General features: G+C 37.2%; 1 protein-coding gene across 2 annotated transcripts; it reads right to left on the reverse strand.

Annotated features, from left to right (window-relative positions):
• Positions 1-213: 213 nt before the first annotated feature.
• Positions 214-27,861, reverse strand: LOC149831167 (thiosulfate/3-mercaptopyruvate sulfurtransferase 2-like). 2 transcript variants are annotated; one of them, XM_090013709.1, is made up of 12 exons: positions 27,665-27,861; positions 26,500-26,688; positions 25,472-25,531; positions 23,064-23,126; positions 22,601-22,725; positions 22,333-22,495; positions 21,855-21,914; positions 6,295-6,353; positions 5,421-5,502; positions 5,074-5,137; positions 1,896-1,963; positions 214-653 (listed from the first exon to the last, which is right to left on the reverse strand). In XM_090013709.1, the coding sequence occupies exons 1-12, from the start codon at positions 27,764-27,766 to the stop codon at positions 558-560; spliced, it is 1,131 nt and encodes a 376-aa protein (XP_089869835.1). In that variant the 5' UTR covers positions 27,767-27,861; the 3' UTR covers positions 214-557. The 2 variants fall into 2 exon arrangements, with proteins under 2 accessions (XP_089869835.1, XP_089869836.1); XM_090013710.1 differs by having other exon boundaries at positions 26,500-26,685; positions 27,665-27,852.

The following is a 27,861-nucleotide window of genomic DNA, read 5'->3' on the forward strand; positions in this document are numbered from 1 at the left end:
GGCTTCAGAAGAACAAGACCCTGTTCGACATCAATTTTTAATCGAAAATTCAACACGAACCCTCCAAAGGACATATCATACAGTTCCGATCTTTGCTTTCGCTTCTTTGGATACAGCAATTCATAGCAAGAAAAGTGTAACGAAGATGATCGTGCAGTTCTCAAAAGAAAAAAAGATGATCACACCGCGCAACAAACTTTAAACCCGGTAATATAAACCTCAAAGACGGTTTCAGTTTATCTTCCATTGCATACAAAGTTACATAATGAATCAGGAGTAATTCAACTGTTCGCACACATTCAAACCAGGAAAAGGAAATGCTTCTAACCACTTGGGTATGTCCACATTCATAGCTTCAAGTCTCAGTTGATCACCAAGATTGTCACTCTTGCCCAACTTCAAAAAGAGAAAGGGAAAGATTACCAATTCCATCTACAGCCATGGCTGCAACAGATTTTTCTCGTTGACTTTGTAGATTCAGCCATAGATACCCACAGTCCACAGCACAACTCACACAAGCAGCAAAATGAATAAAGTTGCAAGAAAGATGATAGCAGTTAAGCAGTGGAAACTGGTGCGTCAGGATGTCCTCCCCATTCAGTCCAAGACCCATCATATACTGGAACATTTGTCTTGCCAAGTCGATGAAGACCCTGCAGAGAAAATAATAGATTTTATTCAATTATAAATCGGTGCTCAAAGACTTCACAGCCTGACATAAAGCTCAATAATCAATGTAGACCACCCCCTTTCAGCTGAGATCATAAAGAGTTGACCATAAATCAGTAAGCCTAGTTTCGGAGTAATAATTGTCTCAAGTTGCTTCACCATCCAAATCAAGGTTGCCAGAAAGGGAAGCACAACTAGAAGTCTAGAAAACATTGAGAAACAGAAACAGGAAGTGAGGATTTTCCAAGCTCACCCAAAGTGAGAAACATGAAGTGAATCAGGAAGTGGGACAGGAAATGAAGTAGAAAATATCTGGAAAGCAAAAAACAGTTTCTATTTTAAACTTTTAAAAGATTTAAACCATCAATGGCACAAAACATGATCTGTAATGTTTTCTTCATGGTTACCAAAAGCTTTGGAAAACTTAGGAAGTGTGAAAGAACGTGTGCTTTTGAAACCTCAAACATGAAAGAACGCGCTTCTTTTCACACTTCTAAAAGTGATACTTAGGAATTAACAAAATGACGGCAAAAATTATGTGAATAAGACTATCACATTCATGTAATTTTATCATTATATGATCCCAGATTCATAGTTCATGCAAAGAAATGCATTGTGTGGCTTCTTATATAGGATAAAAGGCACATGAGAAGTGATCACAGACAAACGGAAGTGGCTGCCAGCTGGAAGGGTTTGAGAGTTTGGAGCTTCAGAGTCTCTTTCTGTTTTCTCAGGTAATCCGGCTTCAGGGTTTAGAATAGCCCAAAAGTAAGATTTAGAGATAATTAAAAGTGTTTTTTTTTACTCTACAAAAATACCCTCCGTTATGTATTACTCTACATTCACTTTATTATAGCAAACTGCAACAAAGATAAAGTTCTTTCCCAGCAAACCATTAAAAGATCTGAATACCAAATATGTTACACTTCCTTACACGAAAAATGCACTTCCTGTACTAAGAGAACTGCTTTTCCCAAATACTTGAGAAACACATTTCCCAAATTTGGCCCATCATTTCCCTGAAGTTTGCAAAATGCAGAAAAAATCACGGTTTAGAAATTTATTTTGAAATGTCTGACAAGTGTAAATACTGTGTTTCCAGTAGCCCTGACCCAGACTCATTCAACTACACCAGAACATTGAAGCTTGACTTTTAAATAGCTGTCAGACAAAAAGATATCGCTTGCATTGCATGCAGTTGATGCATGAAACTTCCGTACACTTACCAATGCAATTATGCATGCTGTTACACCGGTTCCACAAGAAGCAATGAAAGGACGCTCAAGGGACAAACCTGTCACATAATTGGTGAAATAGTCACTCTATATGATGGTGGATGATAAAAAAAACCATATTTAAGTCAGTAATTAATCAAAAAGCAAGACAGAGACATTGAAAGAATGGTGATCATTCATAGACGACATGCAAATACATGCGAGCAACCATAGAGTAATCATGAAAGTGGAAAAACAATGTTGACTATCAAAACTTCATTCATATGAGAAAATCAGAAATACATCATAAAATATTCACCTTTTGACCTATGTCACATGGGTGCGGGTGCGGGTGCGGGTGCGGGTGCGGGTGCGGGTGCGGGGATGCGGCACTTTAAAAAAACTTGGGTGCGGGAAGGCAAAAATATAAAAAATTAAATATATATACATAATATATATATAATTTTTAAGTTTTAACAGTTAACAACAGTAACACTAATGAAATAAAAACACAAAAACCTGTTTTTACAATTTTTTGAGTTAAACAGAAAGTATAAACCACCATTATGTAATTTTATAAATGTACAACAGTTTTTTATGAAATTTTAGAAACCAAACCTCAAAACAATAACTAACATAGGGTCCTAAAAGTAATATTTGATAATAAAATGGACTCTAATAGAAAAAAACAACTTAAAAAAATATTTAAAAAAAACTTGTTTTAAGAAAACGAAAGGGTCTCGACCCTTCTTCCTTCTCTTTACTGAAACCCTAGACCTCAGGGTTTCCGCCAGCGACCTCCTTCGTCTCCTCCACCGAGATGCGGTGCTCGACGAGAGTTCCCGTCGATGACATCCTCTGCCACTACCGAGCAGTGCCACCCACCGCCGATGACGTCCCCTCGCCTCTCGATCCAGCCCAACCACCACCGATCGGATTCCTGCCGGTGTGAGGTGCGCAAAAGATGACAAACCCTCTATTTTTTCCTTTATCCTCTAACCCTTACCCCCTCTATTTTTTTTTAAATCTACCATCGATCCTACTGTGGTCCGGTGTCGGGGGTTTGTCGGGTGCTGTCTTAGGTTTTCAGTAGTTGTGGTCGAGGGGTTTGACCGCCTTTGACCTACCAGAGGTGGCAAAGATGACGCCGATAGCGGCTTTGATGCCTATCCCTCTTTTGATTCCCTGTTCTAATAAAAAATCCCAAGACGCACCTACATCGGGTGCCGCGTCGCACCGCGTTGACGCGGGTGCGGCACCTGGTTGGCCGAATCTCTGTGACATGACCATCTTGCTTTGTATAAACTTAGTTAAAAATGTCCATGGCACAATTAAGGGTGTAACTAGGTCGGGACCAGTGTTATCAAAAACGCGCCTTGAGGCGCAAAAGGCACGCCTCGCCTTGAGGCGCGGCCCTCTGTGCCTCAAGGCGCAAGCCTAAGGCGTGAGGTGCAAAAAAATTTTGTACAACAAGATTTCTAAGACATAATCAGCAAGATTTTTGTAGGTTAATCTCATATATTTTCCAGTTATTTCAGTTATGTAATCAGTTTCTTAGTATATTTTAACTTTTGTTGGTTAATCTCATATATTTTCCAGTTATGTAATCAATTTTTTAGTTACTTTTATATGTTAATCTCATATTTTTTAGAATAGTCTCATATATTTAAACTTTTGTAGGTTAATCTCATATATTTTCCAGTTATTTCAGTTATGTAATTAGTTTCTTAGTATATTTTAACTTTTGTTGGTTAATCTCATATATTTTTCAGTTATGTAATCAGTTTTTAGTTACTTTTATATGTTAATCTCATATTTTTTAGTACTTATTTGAGATTTTCTATTTCTTATTGGTTGTTATTTCATCAATAAAGCATTTCTTTATTTATTTGTATTTTTAGATATTTTTTTTATAATTTTTTTTTAAGTTTTCAAAAAAAAATATTTGAGGCTTACGCTTTACGCCTCCGCCTCGGTTTTTGGTGGAGCGCCTCGCTATGCCTCAACGCTTTTCACAACACTGGTCGGGACCATATGGGTTAACAGGTTCGGGAATGTATCGGGTTGGGTCTTTAATAGACCCGTTTTGATTCAGGTCAAATTCAGGTCTGGGTATGGCGAAAAAAGTAAACCAGTATGAGTTAACGGGTTCGGGTCTTAATGGGCTCGGGTTTCAGCTCAGGTCTTCATATGATTGGCATTCTAGACCTAATTACCCGCCAATAAAAAAATATGTAAATTAATGGAATCAACTATTTATTAAGAAGATTATATGCTTACAAATGAGAAGTTTATTGACTATTCTAAATAATGTCAAAATTTAAATATAAAAAGAATATTTTCATACTAACCAATCATTTCAAGTCTAAATAAAAAGACGTCAATGATATATCATATTCAAAATGCATCAAATTCAATGAGTTTTTATGTATTATTCTTTAGAATTGAGATTCACTTCAACCCAACAATTTCCACGACTGAAGGACAATAGAAAGTATCTACAAATAATAATTAAATTTTTTATTACTAAAAAGTAATGCATATTAATTCAAAGTTTATCAACATCTTTAAATATTTAATTGATTATATAACATAACATTTACCAATTATTCTAGTGATTTCCTAGCACTACCAATTATAAAACTGCTTTGGGTAGATAATTGGTTTGGGTTCAGGTACGAAGCGAGGTACATAATCAGGTCGGGTTTGGGTCAACTCAGTTTTACAATATTGGGAACCATTTGGGTCGGGCATAAAAAGTGGGTCGGGTCCAAACAAGTCTGGGTCTTTATTTGCAATACCCAAGACCCGATCCGTTTACATTACGGGTCTATATTTTGGACCCAACCCGAACCCATGGGTCCACTAAAATGGGGTCAGGTCGGGTATAATTGGTTCGGGATGTTGGGTTGGGTTGAGTATACCCGACCCAGTTACACCCCTAGGCACAATATTTAGATAACAGGTTGTATGTCATGAAACTAGGGTTTGAGCCTCATAAAACTAACCAAGAAACCCACAAACTGTTTTTTTTTTTTTGAGAAAAAGGCATATCATTATATTCTCAACAATAATTTTAAAGATGCATAATGAACCACATTAAGTAATCAGCTGCTAAACAACATTAAGTGGATCCAAGGAGTACAAAGTACAATCCAAACTATCAGGTGTAAATAAAAATCAACCTCACCTTCTTCCTCAAATACTTTTGCAAGCTCACTTGCAGGTAAAAGGCACTGATTGTTGTCTACCATCTGCATTTAGTTATCATGTTAATGATTTTAAACTTACAAAAGGTCAATGAAAGGACGCGAAAAAGATCAGGTTTACATTTTCAGCTTCAAAAACAACCAGACCAATAAACACCAGAATTGACAGCTGTCACATGGACCTGGTTAAAAGGGTCGTGATATTCCCCATTAGGAAAAGAATATAAGGGAGACATGATGCAGGAGAAAATTGGAGCGTGCTTGTGACATAGATTGATATCAAACAAAGGAAATGGCAGTGAGACCATTTTGTATCTTCTAAGAATACCTTTGGGAAAGGAATGCATCTGCTGCCTGGCACATGACCACCCCTTATTCCTTTTCGAGGTTCTGGAGCTATACCATCAAACCTGTAATCACGACAGTCTCATCTCAAGACATCTTCATAACAAAGTTATACTTCATTGTCATGCTAAGCGGAAGAAACAGACTCTCTGTGCTCCAAATCCTTGGTAATTGTACTTCTAAAAACATAAGAATAGAAGTGCTCTCTTGAAGAACTACTGCTGTCTATGAATAGCAATTACCACTTCAAAATAATCTAATCTTAACACTGTGTTCATGAAAAGCCAAGCCTCAAACAGCAAAAGCTTCTTCATTACATAAATCAGTATTATGCTATGTTTCTAAAGATGTATACAATTGTGACAATAGAAGTTTACAAGTCACTGAATGCCCTGAACCAAAATAATCCTGAAGAAGCACCTTAATCACTTCTCTTGCTTCAAGTAACTACCAGAAGTTCCCATTAGACACTGTTCTCAACAACCTAGGGCAGAGTAAAGTTTGGGTGAGCTCTGGCAAAAGCATTTTAGACAATGTCAAATTGATTAAAGAACAGCACATTAAGAATATAGCAGAAAAGCATTATACTTGTTTTTATCATCCTCCCAATACTTGGTTAAAAGTTAAAACTCAAATAATTTTTATGTGCATGGTTATCATTACAACTAGCATTTCTAACCTAATGATAACAAAAGTAAAAATGTGTGACTCATATCATACTATGATCTCTCATTGCATGACCATGTGAACAAGCTCACGTGAATCATCCTTAAAATATCAGTTATTCCAAAAGGAATTTGGCAAATGTCGCAAAATGCAATCACTGTCAATAAAATATGTTGCATAAGATACAGTACCTAGCCTTTGAACGGGCATCGATATGTTGGTATGTTTTTTCTTCAATGTTTTGTTTCACCTGAAACATGAGGTATTCCAAATGAGCATCATACAATCTCAAATGTGTAATTCTAATTCATGTCACTCTACTCAACAACATTACATCAAAAAACGCCCACCATCAACAATTGAAGCTAGACATGATTAAGCGGAAGAAAAAGTATAAGTTTGGAAAAAAACCTTTACAGTTTACTAAATCATTCAAAAGAGCACATCATCTGAAAAGCCGAAAGAAAAAAAATGCAAACAGAAGGAAGAAGAGAATCCAAATTTTCCTCAATACTTACAATTTGATTCTTGTAAACTTAAATTTCCTAGGGTTCTCCAAAATCATGTATACTAATGGCCACATAAATCAACCAACATTCAGCTTGTACTAAAGCCACAGTTGTTTCATAAGTGAAGGTACTCATGAAACAAAAATTGATTTCTTAAGGTTAATTGCAAAAAATATCTCTTTGACCAAGCTTTGGGTGTCAAAAGGTTTCCAAACACTCCATCCCCTTGACACGCAGGAAAATAAAATATAAAATATAAAAGATCTCTTGCTCAGTCCATGCATCTCATTGTTTGCTCACCATTTTGTAGTTTTACATTTTTTTAACGTTATCCTATATATTTGTTTGACTTTACAGTTGATTAGATATCAATTTGCATTATCAGCTGAAATAGCTTATAAATGTGAAATAGTTGATTTAGCATTCATTTTAAGTTAGTGCAACAAACAGTGGAAAAACTTTTCAAGAAAAAGCATTTCACGTGATCTCATTTTCATATTAAAACTGCTTTTACATTAAACATTTACAATGCAACAAACATTGCCTAAGCCATACTTAGCCTGCCAGTGTTGTCGTCAACTCTCCATGTTAACGCAATCATTCAATAAGCAGCATTTAAGAAAGACTTGGAACTATTCAATAGAACAATAATAAATTTTTGTCTATACTATATATACATATAATATATATATAGAGACAGAGAGAGAGAAGTGTAGCTTTCATACCGTTTATCTCTCGGACAGTCCTAGACCCCTTTAATTTGATTTTTGAATCTTATAAAAACCTAACTTGATGTTGGAATCGGACAATCCAAAAGTCGATTCCCATAAAATCAAGCATGTAGATCACATCTGTATGGTCAGATTTTAAAAAAAAAAATAGAAACAATCTTTTCAAAGCTCCGTAGGCACAAAAAGTGTCAGGCACCTACCCATTACTATATATATATATATATATATATATATATATATATATATATATATATATATATATATATATATATATATATATATATATCATAGTTACCAGGAAGCATAATGAATATGGGAAGCAACGCATGAAGCGGAAGCAAGTGTTAAAAAGTAATATGAAGCGTGAAGCAGGGTTCGTTTTGGAAGCAATTGTGGCAGCTATGAGAAGCGAAAAAGAAACATGAAGGAAACAAGGGGGAAATGAGTGGGAAGCAAAAGAATAAATGATGCAGAGCAGGCCCAGAACAATGATGCAGAGCAGACCCAACAGCACGCAGATGTTGTTTCGGGTTCGGGTTCGGGTCCGGGTCCGGACCCGAGACCCGGGTCCAGCTGAAGCCCTTTAAATAAGCTGCCTAGGGTTTCGTGAAAGACGGAGAATATTGAAAACGCAGCAGCCTTTCTTTTTGAGCAGTTTTCCTTTTGTCTTTTCTTCTGTCAATGTTTTCTTCATTTGATTTTCAGATTCTAATACTGTCGTTACTTACTTTCTACCCATTACTATTCAGTTTATTGTTTATTTGAAAGTTCATTGGAATAAAAATTATACAACTGTGTTACGGTGGTTGCTATTTGTTTGTTTTCTGCACCGTGCACGACGTGGGAACCGAGTTCCTGGCATTCAACACACAAGTGACGCAGCAATCGACGTCCCCCTGCATCAAATGGTATCATAGCACCGGGTATCATCCGTCGGCGGCAGCATGCCGCCAAATGTGAGGAACGGTCCAGTAACCGAAAAGGAGCGGGAGGATGCTGGTAGGGAAGATCAAATGTCGCGTATGATGGAGATGATGACCCAAATGGACGAAGATCTGCTGCGTGTCATCCGGGACGTGGCCAGCATGTCGAAATGACTCGATGGGGTCGAAACTCGGATCGCGGTCATCGAGTTGCGGATGGATCCGCACACGGTTGTTAAAATGTAAAACTGTACATATATGTATATATAATAATATTATATTATTATATATATATATAAATACATTTTTTAATTTCTTTCTTTTCTGTATTTTTTTTTCCTTTATTTTTATTTTTTGTCTTTATGTCATCTAGTTCAGTTTGAACTAGAATGACTGTTGCTAGTCAAGTCCTGTCCAGACTTGACTAGCAATAGAGCTGTTGGACTGACACATTCCAACAGCTCTAAATAGAGCTGTTGGACTGTGCCCAACAGCTCTATTGAGTCCTCTTTCAGCTGTGTATATAAAGGGGTGCAGCCCCTCTTGTATTTCACTCCAATGCTTCTTAAGCAATTGGTTTTTCATATCAATAAAGAATACATTTTTATTTTTATTTTGTTTCCAGTTATACCCTTTTTAAGGGTTATGCTTTAGTGTCATTCTTGACACTTGCTCTTGTTAATCAAAGCTCGTGTTTCGAAGATCCCCATTTCATTTCATGGTATCAGAGCCGCGGAAGTACTAAATCTTGAGGAAAAGCTGCCTCGGTTTCCGTGCCCGTTTGCAAAAGTGTTCGCCACTTGAAGAGAAGTGTTTTATCACTTCATTGGAAAAGATTTCACATCTTGTTGTATTGTTTTTTTTTCTTTCTTTCTCATTTTCCTTCTTGTTTCTCTTCTATCCCTATTCTTTCTCTCCTTGTAATCGATGGATGACAATGATAAAGTCACCATCATGCCTATGAAACTAAGCGATACGAACTATGTAACATGGGCTTCAATCATGAAGCACCATATATGGGGAAAAGGCTTATGGGGGATTGTGGATGGTTCCGATTCGGAACCTAAGCTATCTCTTACTAAAAAGGAGGGAGATAAAGACGTCCCTCTATCAGAAGAAGAGAAAATCAAGGCTATTGCCTCATACGAGAAGAAATGGAAAGAATGGAGAATATCTCATGCGAAGATAATGTCATGGCTTATCAATAGCGTTGACATTAAAAAATGCTCAAGTCTTGCCAAATTTGATCATGCCGATAAGGCATGGGAATACCTTAAGAATATGTATTCCCTTAAAGATATTGCACACGTGTGCAACCTCCAAGAAAAAGTTCGAATGATGACACAAGGAGACAAAACTATTCGTGAATATTACAATGGGTTGTCCGAACTTTGGGAAGAACTTTTCCTTTTAGAACCAAAGTGGCATTGTGCCGAAGACATCGAGCTTCGTCAGAAACAACTCGATGTTGAACATTTTTACCAGTTTATCACTGGATTAAGGCCGGAATTTGAAACCACTAAATCGGCCCTACTTCACCGGGGAATTCCTTCTATTGTTGAAACTATTGAAGAGTTAACAATGGAAGAAAATCGTCTCCGGAAAGGTTCTTCAAAAATTGAAGATGATTCCGTTTTAGCCGTGTCTAGACCAGGGAATCATGTTCGATCATATAGGCCTCCTCACTTTAACCGACAAAATGGTGACTATGATAAGAAGAAAGTTATTTGTCATCACTGTCATGAACCGGGACACTACAGGCCACAATGTCCCAAACTTAAGGAGCTGAGAGAAAAAAGAGCTGCAATTGCTGGATCGGAGCCTAAAGATCAGGATGCACCAGTTTCCCTGGCCCAACTAATGGAGATCCTTCAGCCTCTCATCAAAGGTGTCTCTTCCTCATCTGAAGCTTCAACCGGCGCAGCAGCCTCATCTTTTTCTGATTTAGGTAAAATTTCTTGGCTTCTTGACTCTGGTGCATCTTTTCATATGACCCCAAATAATCAAAGTCTATCCAAATGTGTTAAAAATAAAACAAGTGTGTCAAAGGTCTTTACTGCTGATGGGACTTCTCTTGAAATAGAAGGAATAGGAGATTTTGAAAAAATTTATAAAACAAAAAAAAAAATTTATTCCAGAAATTAGACATGTTCCCAAATTAAATTTAAATCTTTTATCTGTATCTCAAATTTCTGATTATGGGTGTAATATTTCTTTTTCTTCTCATGGTTGTTGGGTACAGGATCGCCAGTCAGGCAAGCTGATTGGGGAAGGCCATAGAGAAGGAGGACTCTATTACATGGATTTTTTGGAAATGCCGAAGAAAGCTTTTTGTTATAATATTCAAAAAATAGAGTTGGAACTGTGGCATAAGAGACTTGGTCACCCACATATAGCCAAAATCCAACATTTTCCAAATCTAGGGAAATTTTGTAACTCTGAATCATTTGATTGTAAAGATTGTATTCTCGGCAAAATGAAAAGATTACCATTTCAGAACAGAACCTTTTTCTCTTCAAGACCACTTGAATTAATACACTCGGATGTTTGGGGTCCTGCACCAGTAATTTCTAAAGAAGGATTTGTTTACTATGTTATTTTTGTCGATGATTTCTCCCGACATACGTGGATGTACTTTCTCAAACATAAGTCTGAAGTATTTTCATACTTTCAAACTTTTCATAATATGGTTAAAAACAAATTTCAAAATGATATTACTATTTTTCGCACAGATTCAGGGGGAGAGTTTTTATCCACAGATTTTCAAAATTATCTTAAATTGCATGGCATCACACATCAAAGATCTTGTCCTTATACACCTCAACAAAATGGACTGGCAAAACGAAAACATCGCCATATTATAGAAACCACTAGAACTTTATTAATAGCAAATCAAGTCCCTAAAGACTTTTGGGCAGAAGCTGCCTTAACTGCCACCTATCTCATTAATAGGATGCCATCTTCTTCGTTACAAAATATCACTCCCATTGAAAAACTTATGAACATTTCTCCAGACTACTCTAGATTAAGAATATTTGGGTGCAAATGTTTCATATTTACTGACAAAAATGATAAACTTTCCCCTCGTGCGATTCTCTGTGCCTTTTTAGGATATGCTGAAAACCAGAAAGGTTATAGATGTTTTGACTTCAAAAATAATAAACTATATGTGTCTAGAAATGTTTCCTTTCTTGAAAAGGAGAGCTTCTTTGATTTTAGAAAATTAAAAGACGTCACTGAGTACTCCTTTTTGCTAGATCTAACATCAACATCTGATGAATATGACCTTGACTGTAACTTTGATGATGATCAAAGAATTATTGATCTTAATGTTGAAAATGAAGAAGTTCATAGAGATACTATTATTCAATATTCCAGGCGACAAGAGTCTAATACTCCATGTGCACTTGAGAAATATTCTAACATTCCAACTAGACAATCATCCCGAATCTCGAGGCCTCCAGAAAAGTTTGTATCATACGAGTCTTTCTCACCCACATATAGGGCAGTTATTGTATTAATTCACTCATATGAAGAACCATCCACATATTTTCAAGCAAAAAATGATATCAAATGGATAGAAGCCATGAAAGTTGAATTAGATGCACTTGAAAAGGCTTCTACATGGAATATTCAAGATCTTCCTCCAGGGAAGAAAACTATAGGATGTCGATGGGTTTATAAAATTAAAACCAAGAGTGATGGTACTCTTGAAAGATATAAAGCCCGTTTAGTAGCCAAAGGTTATGCCCAAGAATATGGGATTGATTATGAAGAAACCTTTGCTCCGGTGGCTCGTATGACTACTGTCCGAACCTTAATTGCCTTAGCTTCTATCAAAAAATGGTCTATTTTTCAAATGGAAAGCTAGTTAAAGAAGTATATATGGAACCCCCTCCTGGTCTAAGTATTCCTAAGGGTAAAGTCCTTCGCTTAGCAAAAGCTCTTTATAGACTTAAACAAGCACCAAAAGCTTGGTATGATAGGTTTAGTCGTGTTATGATTGATATTGGTTTTCAATTCTGTTTAACTGACACTGCTTTGTTTATTAAGAATTCTGATGCAGAAATCATTGTGCTTCTTCTTTATGTGGATGATATGATCATCACCGGAAGCGATAAACAGGGAGTTGAAACAATCAAAACACTTCTTAAATCTCATTTTGAAATGACTGATTTGGGCTTGTTGAGATAAAGTTGCTTATTCTCCTAGAGGATATTTATTATCTCAGACTAAATTTGCTTTTGATATTGTTTCAGGTCTGGTATTACTGATGATAAGAAAGTTGACACTCCAGAAGTTGTTAATGTTAAAATGAAGATTGATGATGGAGAACTTCTTGCAGACCCTACTCCTTACAGACAGCTTGTCGGGGCACTTTCCTATCTATCCATTACCAGACCAGATATAGCACATGCTGTTCATACAGCAAGTCAATTTCAACATGCTCCTACTTCTGTTCATATGGGAGCAGTCATGCGTATTATCAGATACATCAAGTCCTCTCTTTCACGAGGACTTTTCTTATCTTCCTCCTCTTCTCTTGATTTAATTGCATATACTGATGCTGATTGGAGAGGTGATCCCAATAACAGACACTCAACCACTGGCTTTTGTGTCTTTTTAGGGGAATCATTAATCTCGTGGAGGTGTAAAAAGCAGCAGAAGGTATCTCTCTCATCCACCGAAGCTGAATACAGAGCCATGGCAACCACGACCATGGAAGTAGTTTGGCTCCGACGACTGCTTGCTGACATGGGAGTTGAAGCAACAAAGGCTTCACAAATGTGTTGTGACAACAAAAGTGCGATCTACATTGCCAGTAACAGAACATTCCACGAACGCACCAAACACATCGAAATGGATTGTCACTACGTCAGAGAGGAATATCTACACGGGATAATTGATCTGCCATATGTCACTTCAGAATATCAGTTAGCAGACCTCTTTACAAAGCCTCTCGCTGCTCCCCGATTTCACTTTCTCTTAGACAAACTTTCGCTCATTGTACCGTAAGTTTGAGGGGGAGTGTTAAAATGTAAAACTGTACATATATGTATATATAATAATATTATATTGTTATATATATATATAAATACATTTTTTAATTTCTTTCTTTTCTGTATTTTTTTTCCTTTATTTTTATTTTTTGTCTTTATGTCATCTAGTTCAGTTTGAACTAGAATGACTGTTGCTAGTCAAGTCCTGTCCAGACTTGACTAGCAATAGAGCTGTTGGACTGACACAGTCCAACAGCTCTTAATAGAGCTGTTGGACTGACACATTCCAACAGCTCTAAATAGAGCTGTTGGACTGTGCCCAACAGCTCTATTGAGTCCTCTTTCAGCTGTGTATATAAAGGGGTGCAGCCCCTCTTGTATTTCACTCCAATGCTTCTTAAGCAATTGGTTTTTCATATCAATAAAGAATACATTTTTATTTTTATTTTGTTTCCAGTTATACCCTTTTTAAGGGTTATGCTTTAGTGTCATTCTTGACACTTGCTCTTGTTAATCAAAGCTCGTGTTTCGAAGATCCCCATTTCATTTCAACGGTGACTACACGTCAAAGGGGTTCGGGAGTGGCCGACAATGTTGTCGTCCTCATTGAAGCTGCGACAGTCGACCCAGATCAGCTGATGCATGTTCAGCCTGTTCAAGACAAAGGTTCGAATTCGGCTCTCCCTCCCCAATCCGATCTGCCTCCTCCGCTCCAGACGAACCAAAGGATCCACGCAGGTATGCCGCCTCCCTCGAGTTTACCCCTTTCACTGCAGCAGGCTTCTGCGGGTGCACCGCTGGCCGGACCTGCCCTGCAGGACCCCAGCGTCACGCTGGGTCCTGCCGAGGGTCCAGGCTCGTGGCCGCGAGCCGCTGGGACGGCACCTCTAATTGGGTCATGCCAGCAGGGTCCCAGCATCACGCTGGGTCGGGCTGTTGATCCAGGGGTGTCGACCCGACCCGGGAAGGCGATTGTTTTTCATGATCCTGTGCATGGAGACCATAAGACAACAAATCCACGAGCAGGAGTAGGAGAACCCTTGGGGACGAGCCCGAACCCAAGAGGGTCCAGACCCGAGTTCGTGGAAACGGGACCCGAGTTCGTGGAAACGGGACCCGAGCCCGAGACAAGAGACCATCCTTTGGGTCCCCGAGAGAGGGACCATCAGCAACTGTTTCAACCATTCAACGAACAACAACAACATTTTGCAACTGTTGTTGAATTGGCTACAACATTACTCACAATTCTCCTCTACTTGAGATGATGCAAGAAGCGGCAGGTCTTCCATGATAATATATCAAGCGGACAAATGGTGATCTTTAAATCATCAGTCATGCAATCTCTTACCTTTGAGGTTAGAGTATCAGATTTTGGACTTGCTATACTGATGGATCCAGACCAGACACATGTAACAACAGTTGTTGTTGGCACCTTTGGTTGCCTAGCTCCAGAGTACATAGATACTGGAAGAGCCACTGAGAAAGGAGAAGTTTATAGCTTTGGTGTCATGTTGTTGGAGCTCTTGACTGGAAAGAAACCAACAGATGAAACACTTATAGAGGAAGGCACAAGGTGTGAAACATGGGTGAAAACAGTTAGGGAAAGCAAGAGGGAAGAGTATGCAATGGATGTTGGTTTAGCTTGCAGTCCCATTGAGGAAGTCAGGCAAGCACTTGACATTGCACTCAAGTGCTTGGAACCAGACCCATCTCAGAGGCCGCTACTGAAGATGTGTCTGATCTATATGCATAATGCGGTGACAATAAGTCGTCAGAGCCGACTTCTTCCCAACCGGGGGATAATGATGTAGAGCAGGCCCAGAACAATGATGCAGAGCAGGCCCAGGCATCACAAACCCAACAACACGCAGATGTTTCGGGTCCGAGTCCGGACCCGAGACCCGGATCCAGCTGAAGCCCTTTAAATAAGCTGCCTAGGGTTTCGTGAAAGACGGAGAATATTGAAAACGCAGCAGCCTTTCTTTTTTAGCAGTTTTCCTTTTGCCTTTTCTTCTGTCAGTGTTTTCTTCATTTGATTTTCATATTCTAGTACTGTCGTTACTTACTTTCTACCCATTACTATTCAGTTTATTGTTTATTTGAAAGTTCATTGGAATAAAAGCTATACAACTGTGTTACAGTGGTTGCTATTTGTTTGTTTTCTGCACCGTGCACGACGTGGGAACTGAATTCCTGCCATTCAACACACAAGTGACGCAGCAGTCGACGTCCCCCCTCATCAATAAATAATAACTTGAAAAACACATAAACGAGGAAGCGAGGGGAAACAAGAGGAAAGTGAGTGAGAAGCAAAAGGGAAATGAAATGGAAGTGAAAGGGGAAACAATTTGGGAAGTGAGTAGAAAACGTGCTTCCCCCAAATGAGAAGCAAGTTTCCCCCGGGGAAGCACAACGCTTCTCACTTCGGAGGCATGCTTCCCCCCTTAGGAAGGCACTTCTGGCAATTACAATAAATATATACATAAGACCATATTTGCTATCAAAGCAAGCAGATGAACTCTAGAAGGGAGAAGTTAAGAGGAAGCACAAAAGAAAACTCCATCAATTCAAAAATGAAAGAGATATAACAATAAAGGGGAGACTTTCCCTCTACCTCACTAGAAGACAAAAACAATTGACTTTACTCCTATGACAAAATACAAGAATATCCCTATAAAGAAATGTACATATACATAGCAAGAAGGACAACACGCAAAATAATGATATATGTCACATCAATCTTAACATTCTCCCTCAAACTTGAGATAATGCAAGAGGAATCATCCTAAGTTTGGAAAGGAAAGAGCCAAAGTGCAGAGGAGCAAGAATCTTAGGGTATGTTTGCTTGTTTTCTATAAATGTGAAAGTGAATCTCATGATATTTGAAATCTCATGAGAATCAAAATCATTTCAAAGTGATTCTCATGAGATTTGAAATCTCATGTTTGGTTGGTTTGAGAAAACGAATCTCATTTATATGAGATTCATTTTTTTTTGGTAAGTTGCCATAGATTCATTTTCTCATGTTATATATAATTGGATCATGGTTTGGATATGGTCCATAGATTAGATCAATGGTTTTTTTTATTTAATAACCATAGATTGGATTTAATAGTTAGATCCAATTAGGCTTAAGTTTGGATCCAATGAACCTTTCTCTCTCTCTATCTATCTATCTATCTCTCATATCCCTGGTCCAGAAGGAGGGATAAGAAGAAGACGAACCAACTAGGGTTTCTTATCTCAAACGGAGATTCTTCACCTCTCCAGGAGGAAGATGCAAGCCATCCTCATCCCCTCTGCCCTCCTCGCCGCCAGCTATGGTGCCTACAGGTTCTACATCTCCCCTTCCATCACCATGAAGCGGAGGTGCCTCCTTGCCCTCGCCCTCGCCCTCGCCCTCAACTCCATCGCTGAGTCCGCCTCCTCCACCACTGAGGTTGTCTTTGACGTCTCTGCCTTCCTCCACTCTGATTTTGACCAATTCCCTCAAGCAGATCTTCAAGATCACCACCTCACTAGAGTTCTCTGAGTCTGTAGCTAGGGTTACAGAGGCCCTCACAGTGGGAACCGTTAGGGTTTGAGGAATTCCGAGCAGAGGACCGATGGGGAGGCAGCTACTGCAGAGGGTTCGTTTGTGGTGGCATCGTTGTTCGTCGTTGTATTTAATTCTGGTTTTTCTGGCTTCTTCCTCAGGCAACCTTCCATCAGATGCTTTCTTCTTCAGTTTTACAGCGAGGTTGTACTAGTCTCCTCTGTTGTTCTTTATATAGGAGAGGAGAAGACGAGACGAACGTTGGGGGAACCCAACGTTCCTCTCTGTTTTTTTCAGATACTCGTGAATCACGGGCGTGATCACACCACAGCCTGTGAGATTTGAAATCTCACAGGTTGTGATTTCGAATCACATTTGATTTGAAATCACAGGTTGTTGATTCTCATGTTCATTTGAACGTGAGAATCAGAGCTCTTTTAGAATCACTCTCATTCCGGTGAGAGAGTGATTCTAAAAGAGTGCAACCAAATGTCCCCTTAGTAAAAACATTTGCAATTTTATCCTTAAAGCTCATGTACTCAAGATTAATGACTATCTTTGTAAACTCTCCTGATAAAGTGACAACCTATCTCAATATGCTTAGTCCTTCCATGAAACTCTGGATTCTTTGTGATATGAATGGCACTCATATTGTCACAATATAAAGAGGTTCAACAACAAATGGGAACCCCTAATTCCCCCAGCAACCATCTGATCCAAATAATTTCAGTTGTAACTTGTGTCATGGTTCTATACTTTGCTTCAATTGTAGATAAAGCAATTCTTTGTTGCTTTTTACTTTTTCATAAAATTAAAGAGCTTCCAAGAAAAACACAAAATCCTATTATAAAGAGACGATTTCGAGTAGACCCTCCAAAATTTGCATCACATAAGGCTCTAAGATCTGTGAAGGAAGACGAAGAGAAGAACATCTCAAAATGCATAGTGTCTCTCACATATCTAATGATCCAGAGTACAACTGCAAGCTGTACTGACCTAAGAGAACTCATGAACTGCATAGGTGATATATGGCCTAGATATGGTCAAGTGTATCAAACTCCCAACTAGCTGCCTGTACATAACTAGATCCTCTAGCTCTACTAACCATTTTGCAATTGTTTGTCAATCTCCCCTTTATAACAAGATCAATTGCATGCTTATGTTGAGACAAGTAAAGTCCTCTCTTGGAATATGCAACTTTCAAACCAAGAAAATATTTCAGATATCCTAGATCCTTCATTCCAAAAATGCTAGACAACCTTTTCTTGTTTCTTGGTATCATCCACCATCTTGAAATCATCACATGTAATAAGCATATCATCAACATTGATAGGCAATATACACTTTCTTCGAGAAGAAGATGAAACAAACAAGGTTGGATCATAATAGCTTTGCTCAAAACCAAGAGATCAAACAGTCGAGCTAAACTTCTCAAACCAAGCCCGAGATGCCTCTTTGAGTCCATATAAAACTTTCTGCAATCTACAACAAACTCTATCCTGCGAATCTAAGTACCCTTGTGGCAACTCCATGTATAAATCCTCATCAACCATCATTCAAGAAGACATTTTTCACATCTAACTGCCACAAATTTCATTGTCTTACTGCAGCAACCACAAGCAAGGTCCTTACAGTGGTTATATAACTAACATGTGCAAATGTTTCAGTAAAGACAACCCCAAACTACTGACTATAATCTTTTGCTATCAAGCTCAACTTGTATCTTTCAACATATCCATCTTCCCTAGTCTTAATCTTGTAAATTCATTTACATCCCACTATATTCTTTCCAAATGGGAGTTTCACAAGATCCCAGGTATGCATCATCTCCAAAGCATTAAAACTCTTCGGTCATTTCCTGTTGTCACTCTTTAAAAGTTGCTTATGTGTAAAACTTAGGCTCAACATAAGAGTTAATTAAAGCCAAGAATGCACAATGCTTAGGAGAAAAAGATTCATAAGAAATAAAACGAATAGGGAGAACAAAAATTTGAGAACTATGGCATACCTGAGTAGGAAATTCAAGATATTTCAACAGATCTTGAATTGTGTGCTCAGAATCAATTGGAAGGGAGTCAAAATTGGCCTCTAAAATCTCAGCTTCTTCCTGTTCAATTTGATCTAATGGAAGCTACACTCGAGATACCCTCTTGTCTTCTATCATAGGTTTGACCAAACCTATTCTCAAGAGTTTGAGACCCAGGCTAAATGTTAGCAATCATCTCAACACCTACCGAAAATGGCACCAAAAATGAAAAAACAACCTCACTTTCATTCTCATCCTTAGGCTAAGAAAAATATGGTGTATGCTCATTAAGACACTCACATCTTCTTTCCAACCGGATCATAACATTTATAACATTTGTGCCTATTAGGAAAACTCAAGAAACAACATTTCACCGCCGAAGGAGAAACTTTATCTCTATATTGCTTAGGTAACAAAACAAAACAAGTGCAACCGAATATTCTCAACAATTTGTAATTGGGTGCAACACCATACAACTTTTGATAAAAAGAGATACCTTTAAGAGCTCTAGATGGAATGCAATTAATCTAATAGATTGCCATACACAGCATCAGCCCAATAAATCTACTCTTCCTCTCTGCAATTCCATTTTGTACAGACATATGTGGGCATGGTTTTTTAGGAACAATTCCTTTCTCTTGCATGAAATTTTGAAATACATAACAAATACATTCTCCCCCTGAGTTTGAGCAAAGAACATTAACCTTATTAGAAAATTGAGTCTCAATCATAGCACAAAACTTCTTGAAAACCTATGATAGCTCACTAGCCTCACTTATATTCTTCATAAAGTAAATCCAAGTAAATCTTGTATAATCAATAAATGTGACAAAATAGGCATAACCACCGTTAGATAAAACTGGTGCAGGACCCTAGACATCTGAATGAATAAGATCAAAGGCTTTATCTGACTCTATCTCCTTGGACCCAAAGGGCAAGGCATGACTCTTTGCTAGCCTACAACTCTCACACTCTTTCACATAATCAAACACAACGATTTTAGGTCCACCAAAACTATAAAAAAGAAACAAGATACTGAAGTCTAGAACAGACACATGACCAAGTCGTTGATGCCACAACATAAACTCTTCTGAGAACTCAAATCTAATGAGTCTAAGTAATACAAGTCCCTTCTTTTATGGTCAATCCAATCTTCATGAAAGTTGATCCTGCCCAACACAATCTACAGGAGAAAAGATTACATTGCAATTATATTTAGTTTTTGGCTAACAGAAATAAGATTCATGGCTAAAAAAGAGACATGAAAAACTTGAGAGATATTCAAGTTGCTCCGAGGACAAGAGGTGGGAGTCACAGATCCAACTTTAGAAACTCCCATAGAGGACCAGTGGCAAATGAGCCACTAGAAGGATGACATTTGGTTAGAAGACTTATGTGCAATCATATGACATGATGCACTTGAGTCTATTAACCATCTCGAGAAACTACTTGAAGAACCAACAAGAGCAGTACCAAAAGTAGACAAAGAAGAAGAAGAAGAAGAAACTAAACCATCAGTCTAAGCAAGAAGCTACTGAGTCTCCTCTGAAGTATTAGACTAGATAACAAACAAAGAATCTGAAAAGCTTCTAGCTGAAGGAATACAATGCACACTGGTCATAATGGGCAAAGTATCCTTAGACTTTCCAGACTCTTCAGCACAAGGAACTATAAGGGCCCCACACTTCTTCTTCCTCAACACAGGGCACTGCCTGACTCAAGTATGTTTGCCTGAAACAGATCTTTCCTGTACTCTTAAAGCCTCTCTGATAAACAAGTCAGGTTTGTGTCCAGGTGGTGGGTCCAATGAGTTGTTGCCTAACAATAAGAAATATAGGATTCGAGGTGACCTTACATCAAATTTCTAAATCAAGGAGCAGTATTTCTAGTACCACATTAAAACCAACAAAGCCGAGGAAGAACAACAGTGTTCATCGATTGATAATAGGGCAAGATAAACCCATTATATAGATGAGAATGCAAGACTGAACAAACAAACTTGATAAACCATAAAGGGTGCAAGTACTGGCATAAAGTAACCTTATGAATGCATGAAAGAACCAACAAAAGACAGCTGTAAATTCCTAAAATAAATTCAGCTGCTACGTCAATAGCTTTAGCATGAGTTAGGATGTGCATGTTTTTTTGCATGTGTATGTATTTGCAAGTGTGATCACATGCACGAGTTAGGATGTGCATGTCTGTTTGCATGTGTATGTATTTGCAAGTGCGATCACATGCACGGGATGGTGTAGAAAGCAAGCATCTAAGAAATTTCTATTTTCTATACAAATGAAATCCAAATAAGTCAATGTAGTTGCATTTTCTCACTGACATATGTTTATTTATATACATAAATACATAGATACACACTCACATATACATATATCATAGTCACAGATATAAGCGATATTTTGAAAATATAGCAATAATATCACTGCAAATTATCCCGATATTTTGAAAATGTCAAATTTATATATATCATGATATTATCGGGATAATATCACAATATTATCACGATAATATCACATTATTATTAATTCTTACTTTTTTACTTGTTTTCTATATCTTAACTATGTTTTTCTTCCTTCTTGTATATTTCATCTATTTTATTATCTAAATATGTTATTTTCTTACTTATTTCTGCTATTTTATATTTTTTTTAACTTTTTAAACCCTGAGTTTTTCCCGAGATTTATCAACTAAACCCATATTATCATGAGAAATTTCTTTGCCGAGATAGAGCCAAGACTGATATTTGTGACTGATATATATTATACATACATACATACATACATATATATAGAGAGAGAGAGCATTCAATGAAATATAAAACAAGTCAAATAAAAAACATTGTGAAAGCCCACACACATTGATCTCAATTTCTGCAGCACTAGTAGTTTCCTCCGCTTTAGAAATTCTTTCATGTGTAAGAGGACAATTTCTTACGATGTTTTTCTGTATCTCCAAGAATTTATAAAGATGGAGGGGGGGGGGGACAACAAGTATCCTTGATTATGGTCATACCTGATCAAGCGTCCAAACTAAATGTGGTTGAAATCTTGCTTCAAAAGTAGTCGGAACTACCTGTAAATAAAATAAAAGCAAAAAAGAGGAAATTAGATAAATAACAAGCACACAACAATACAAAGAAAGATGTGCCTTTGTGATAGAACTCATGGTGCCTAGTAGTGAGAAAGCAACTACCATACAAAACTCTCAACCAACAAAACATATTATGCTTATATCTTGAGAATAGAGGCAGTATTATATTCTTGAGCCAGGAATGATTATCAAAATCATAATCCTTTTACATTGCCAGTTCATGAGTAGGTTAAAAGAATTAAAGATCAGTAGCATAACTTAATATGGAATGCCACATTATAGCATTCTATTGCTATCAAACATATGTATAACTTTTATTAAATAGAGATATGGACACTAATTAAGAGAAAATGTACAACTAGGAAACTATATATAGATAAATGAAGAAACTGCAACTTACTGCTTTTCCTTGGTAGATCTTTTCTATTGCTTCACTTGCAGCACTAGCCTTGAGAATTGCATCTCCAGAAGCACTAGATTCAACATCATATCCAGAAGCACGCCATCTTGGCAAGCCTCCATCCAAAACCCATACTCTGTCATGACCAAAAACTCTGAACATCCTGCTCATAACCATCTGTAAGGCTCTTTACTTAAAGAAGAATGTTACACAGAAACGACATATTAGAAATTACATCACAAACTCTAGCATTTCAACAATATCATACCACCAAACACGAGCTGCACTGAATATACCCTTCCCATCATAAACAACCAACCCATCTTTATTCTGAATGCCTAGAGCAGAAATAGCAGCTGCAAAACCTTCATCTGATGGCAGCATATGTGGCAACTGATTCAAGATACCAATTACAAACATGAATCATAAAATCAACACAAATAGGGAAAAAAAGGCAAGATTAAAGGGAAAACAAACAATAAATTTGCATAGGTGTGAAGTTATTCACATAAGAACGAGAAATAAAAACCCTTTATCTAGTTAACTTTTTATTTATGTAAAAGCCAATAGATACGCAATAATTTGAAGAATGACATGTAGAATTAACAAAATAAAGATGAAGTATTCTCACTTAAAAACTGATAGCCAACACAAGTAATCAGGCAGCACTAAGTGATCACAATACTAAAATCTTTACGTGGAAAGATAAATAACGAGGGATAGCATCTCACACTAGAGTTCCGATCTGATATACCATCAACATCAAAGAAAAGTGCACCAGGAATATGAGCCATCTGCATGCAAAATAAAAGTGTTAAAAAGAAAATGAATGCAGATGCTGTACATTAAAATAAGCAATACAATAGTCAACCAGATCAAAACACTTAATATTCTTTTCAAAAAGTTTATTTAAATCTGAAGAAAAACTTCAAGATTGCTAAGAACATGAAAAACTTATGAACTATAAAAAGATTCAATACAAGGCAAAAATCAATATGTATAAGCTAAGACAACTATTAAATACGCAATGACACCAGTTCAATATAAGGGTTTCTTCCACTATTTCCTCTTTCAATTTGTCACGGTTCTATTATACGCCTAAAAGATAATATGCTTGTTACTATGGTGGTAGTCAGATAGAAAGCCTACACACAGTTTACCTAATCACATTAAAGTAGACACAGGGTTCAGCAGTGCCCAGATAACTACCTATATCAGAATCATCATATCTCCAAAACAATATATAGAAGGCACAAGACCCATCAAATGAAAATCCATGCCTCAATGGAAGCCTATCCAAAAGATATTGTCCATATTAGAAGCCATACTAGAGTATTATACTCCAGTAACTAAAGAAATAAATCTTTTTTGACGCTTGGTCCTGGTTAAAGTTGCCTCTACACATGCTTGCCTTATTCTTTCACATATTCTCTCTTGGATTAAAAGCAATAGTTTCTTTAAAAAAAATACACTTTTAACATTGAGAACTGAGAAGGCACCATATCTTCATTTTTTCTCACATGAACAGAGGCCATACTTCTTACTTTTGCTTCTAGTATGCTGAATTTCAATGCATTTATGCCTTTTGAGTTTTGACCTTTTTTTTTGAAGAAAGAAACTAAAGAGATATATACATTCTGATCAACACAAAGCCCTAGCATAGTTTTTAAACCCAGTGACTCGTCAATCGGCTTGTCATGGGTTGACTCGTCACTCGGCAGGGTCATGACAACTTTATAATTTTATACGAAATATGTAAAGATATGCATATAATATGTATATGTTAAAGTATATTACTAAAATATAGTATAGAATATGTATTATATTGATATTTTTATAATATGTTTATTGTACAATTTTATTAATATATGTATAAGCATCTTTTTATATATAATATACATAATATGTATATAATATTTCATATAATATACATAATTACATACAAAATATATAATGCATGCACCTATATACATATATATCTCAAATAGATGTATAACTCAGCCGAGTCATGCCAAAACTCGGCTGACTCGGCTGAGTCAGCCCATGAGTTCTGTGAATTCCTGGATCATTCACTGGGTTGACACAGTAAGAGAACGAGTTGGCTGAGTCAACTGAGTTACTGGGTTGACTCGGTGGGTTCTTAAACACTGGCCCTAGGTACATTACATCCATTTAATTTGCAAAAAAGGTCATGGGGAAAACATATTTTCTTTTACCAATGATGCTTTAAGATATGATCAGCATCCTCTTCTAGCAACAGAAACATTATCAAAGTCAACCTACCTTCAAAAAGATAAGTACATGAAACTTCTTCTTTTTTTCTGTCTTTGTTGTGTATGTTGGCAGCCTATTTCCATAACCAAGAAATACTTGTGAGAGACAAGGGCCTCAGCAACAGGCCCAACCATGTCGTTAAAAAGAAAAGGAAGCAACACAATAAAGTTGAAAGGGAAGAAATGACAAAGCATTTTTTAACATCCTTCCTAGCAGTTCACTTCTGGAAGCAAGAATTGCCAAGCCCAACTTCACATGCCATTTTCAAACCAAATGAAAACCTTATTGATGTATTCCTGCAGAAAAAGTGTTATTAAAAAAAATTCTTTCAACAATCCTCTTCCTTGAAGAGGATGAAAAAGAGTTCTTCCATTGTTCATCATTGGTAGATAGTGTTGTTCAAAATATGAAGTGAATGAACCCAAATTCAACAATACCAATCATGAATTTCAAACAAATACTACAAAACACCTGTACTTTCTAAGTACAGGCAATAGTTAAAAGATAAAGCACAACTGGGTGCTGACCCTATCACTTCCTCCTTATAGATGGAAGATGCTGTCTCAGTGTGGCAGTTCTGTACCAACCATATGCAACTTGACTCCATCTTGAGCCTTGGAATCTCAATCATGCATAGAACATGCAGGAAGAAGTAGAGACACTTTCTCGACATAAATCAGGTATTTTGATAACTGGAGATGATTTAAGAGATTTGTGAAATTTAACTAACTCCTTAAGAAGTAATAAAGTTAACCTACCATGATCAAGGATATAAAGTTCACAAGAAAATTAGAAGAATACAAAAGGTTAGATTTATATAAAACTTTGACTGAAGCAACATATGAAACAAACACCAAAGTAGCACCTGATATTCTTGTAGTGGATTCCGCTTCTCATCTGGCATATACCAGGAAGCATCCAACACCTGCATTAGACACAAAAGGCCAAAGGCATAATCAGAAAAAGAGAAATATTCATTGAACTCTTGGCCCAAATTATATCAGCTCCAAGATGCAGGATAAACATCATGAGGAAGATGAAGAAATGAACACTGATTTATTGGTAAGGAATCCAATGAAACAAATAAAATACCTTATCAAGTTATAAGTTTGTGAAACATCATACAAGCACTATTTTTTCTTTTCTTCTATGAAGTTGTGCTCCTAAAGATGAAAACCTTGCCCTTAACCCAGAATACTTTGTAAAACTTTGAGAGGGAGAACTTTAAAGAAACACATAAGGATACCATAAATAAAGGTACTGTATAGCTACAGACAAGGATTTTCTGCCTTATGTATGAGGTTTACATCTTGTTTTTTTCAATGCCATACTGAGTGAGCCACACAGCCATGCTAAGCCTGATGGTGGTGGATAAGATAGTTGGACTGGTTAGAGTTGCACCATCTTAACTGACTGGATCTTGGGTTCACAATCCCATTGGGACAACCCCTAGCTTGACTATCAAGGAAAAAAAAGAAAACAAATGTAATTCCAAGGTTAGGCTCGATTCAGGCCGGTTCCTCGACCAATGTCAATCTCATATGAAACCATATCCAATAACCTAAAGCATAGTATGATGGAATACTTACTATCTACTATGAAATACAAAAAGTTCTTTTTTCTTATATGAAAAAAGTTTCAAAACAGACGAAAACAACTCTTAACCCCATACTTACGGATTTACTTCTGTTCCTGATCATGAACCACATGCAATATCTAAGTCTGGTACTTCAAATAGAGTAAATGTCTTTGAAGACAACGTAATTGCAAGTAAAATAAAACTAATACCAGAAGCAATAACATCATCTCATGACAATCCAAATTCAAAATGAGATGGAATAAAATGAAAACGCCCAAAGACCATGAAGAGAGGCAAGCAAAGCAAATAAGCACCTTCAGATCAGGATCCCGGATATTATCATGAAGCCAATCCACAGAAACAACCGGCTCAGTTGATGCCATGGTTTGGGTGACATATGAAGCTTTGCATGTTTGTGCCGAACTGGTCACAACACAGTGAGAGGGGCCAGAAGTTTCTGAGACGAAAAGTGTAGGATGCACAAGACAACATACCAACCTCTTCTACAGATAAAGATAACAAGCCAAAAACACCTCAGCCACTCATATAAGAAACATGAATAAAGACAATCAATCAAAAGAAAACAAACTGTACGAACTAATGACTAACTCTTACATAAGTAAAATCAAATTCTATCAGCAAAACAAAGAGTTTATATGAAGATTCAACATCAAAAGGGGAAAAGGCCAAATAAACTTGAGAAAAGAAAAAATTGCAAACAGCAAAAATGATGGTGTTTCCAAAATTTCATTACACACATTTGATTGGCCATAAAACCAAGTATCAATTGCCAAGACCTACGGGTCAAGGGACAGTCTCAGTCTAAGAAACAACAATGAAATAAATCGAACACCATGAAAATAACACAGAAAAGAATTGAACCACAAATAACAAACCCGTCTTTGTACAAAGAAGAGAAAAGAAAAACAAAAGGTGAGGATCCAACTCAATGAACCACAAAAAAAAGACGGTTCCCATCATCATAATCTCTTCCAAACAAACAAGACTGCCAAGAAACACAATGACCCACAAGCAATAACCAAAATCTCTTCGAAAGTACCAAATATATCAAGACTTATAAACAAGAAAAACGGGAATAAAAACTCACTAAGCATCAAAATCGCTTCTAAACAAGCAACATCTACCAAAAACGTCATTTCCCACATGAGAAAACCAAACTGATGCCTACAAACAATCTCAAAATCATCAACTAATGAACAAGAAGGATGAAAACTCAATCACCCACAAACGAAATACACTTCCTTTCACCATAATCCCTTCTAAGCAGGAAAGATTGACGAAAAGTACAATCACCCACAAGCGAAAAACACAATCCATACTAAAAGATAGAAAAAGTTTCACAAAATGAATGAATTCAACTCACCATTCTGACTGTTCATGCTTGGACAAAAACCTCAAAAGCGAAAAAAAACTACAATCAAATCGAATAAACTTCTGGAAATGAGGATCAATACTCACAAATAAGAAGGGATTGAGGATTGGGGTCTTGTGGGTACGTGGGATTGGTGATCGGACCGATCTCAATCCCGTGAAGACTCTTGCCAAAAGGGCAACTGCCATCTCGAAACACTAGAAAATTGATACGATGGTAACAATGGTGAACTTTACCGGCACCACAGGAGGCACAGAACCATGTAGAGAGAGAGTCCACCAGC

Source organism: Nuphar pumila, chromosome 7 (assembly GCF_984573655.1).
Source record: "Nuphar pumila chromosome 7, dmNupPumi1.hap1.1, whole genome shotgun sequence".
In the NCBI taxonomy this organism is placed as follows: Eukaryota; Viridiplantae; Streptophyta; class Magnoliopsida; order Nymphaeales; family Nymphaeaceae; genus Nuphar; species Nuphar pumila.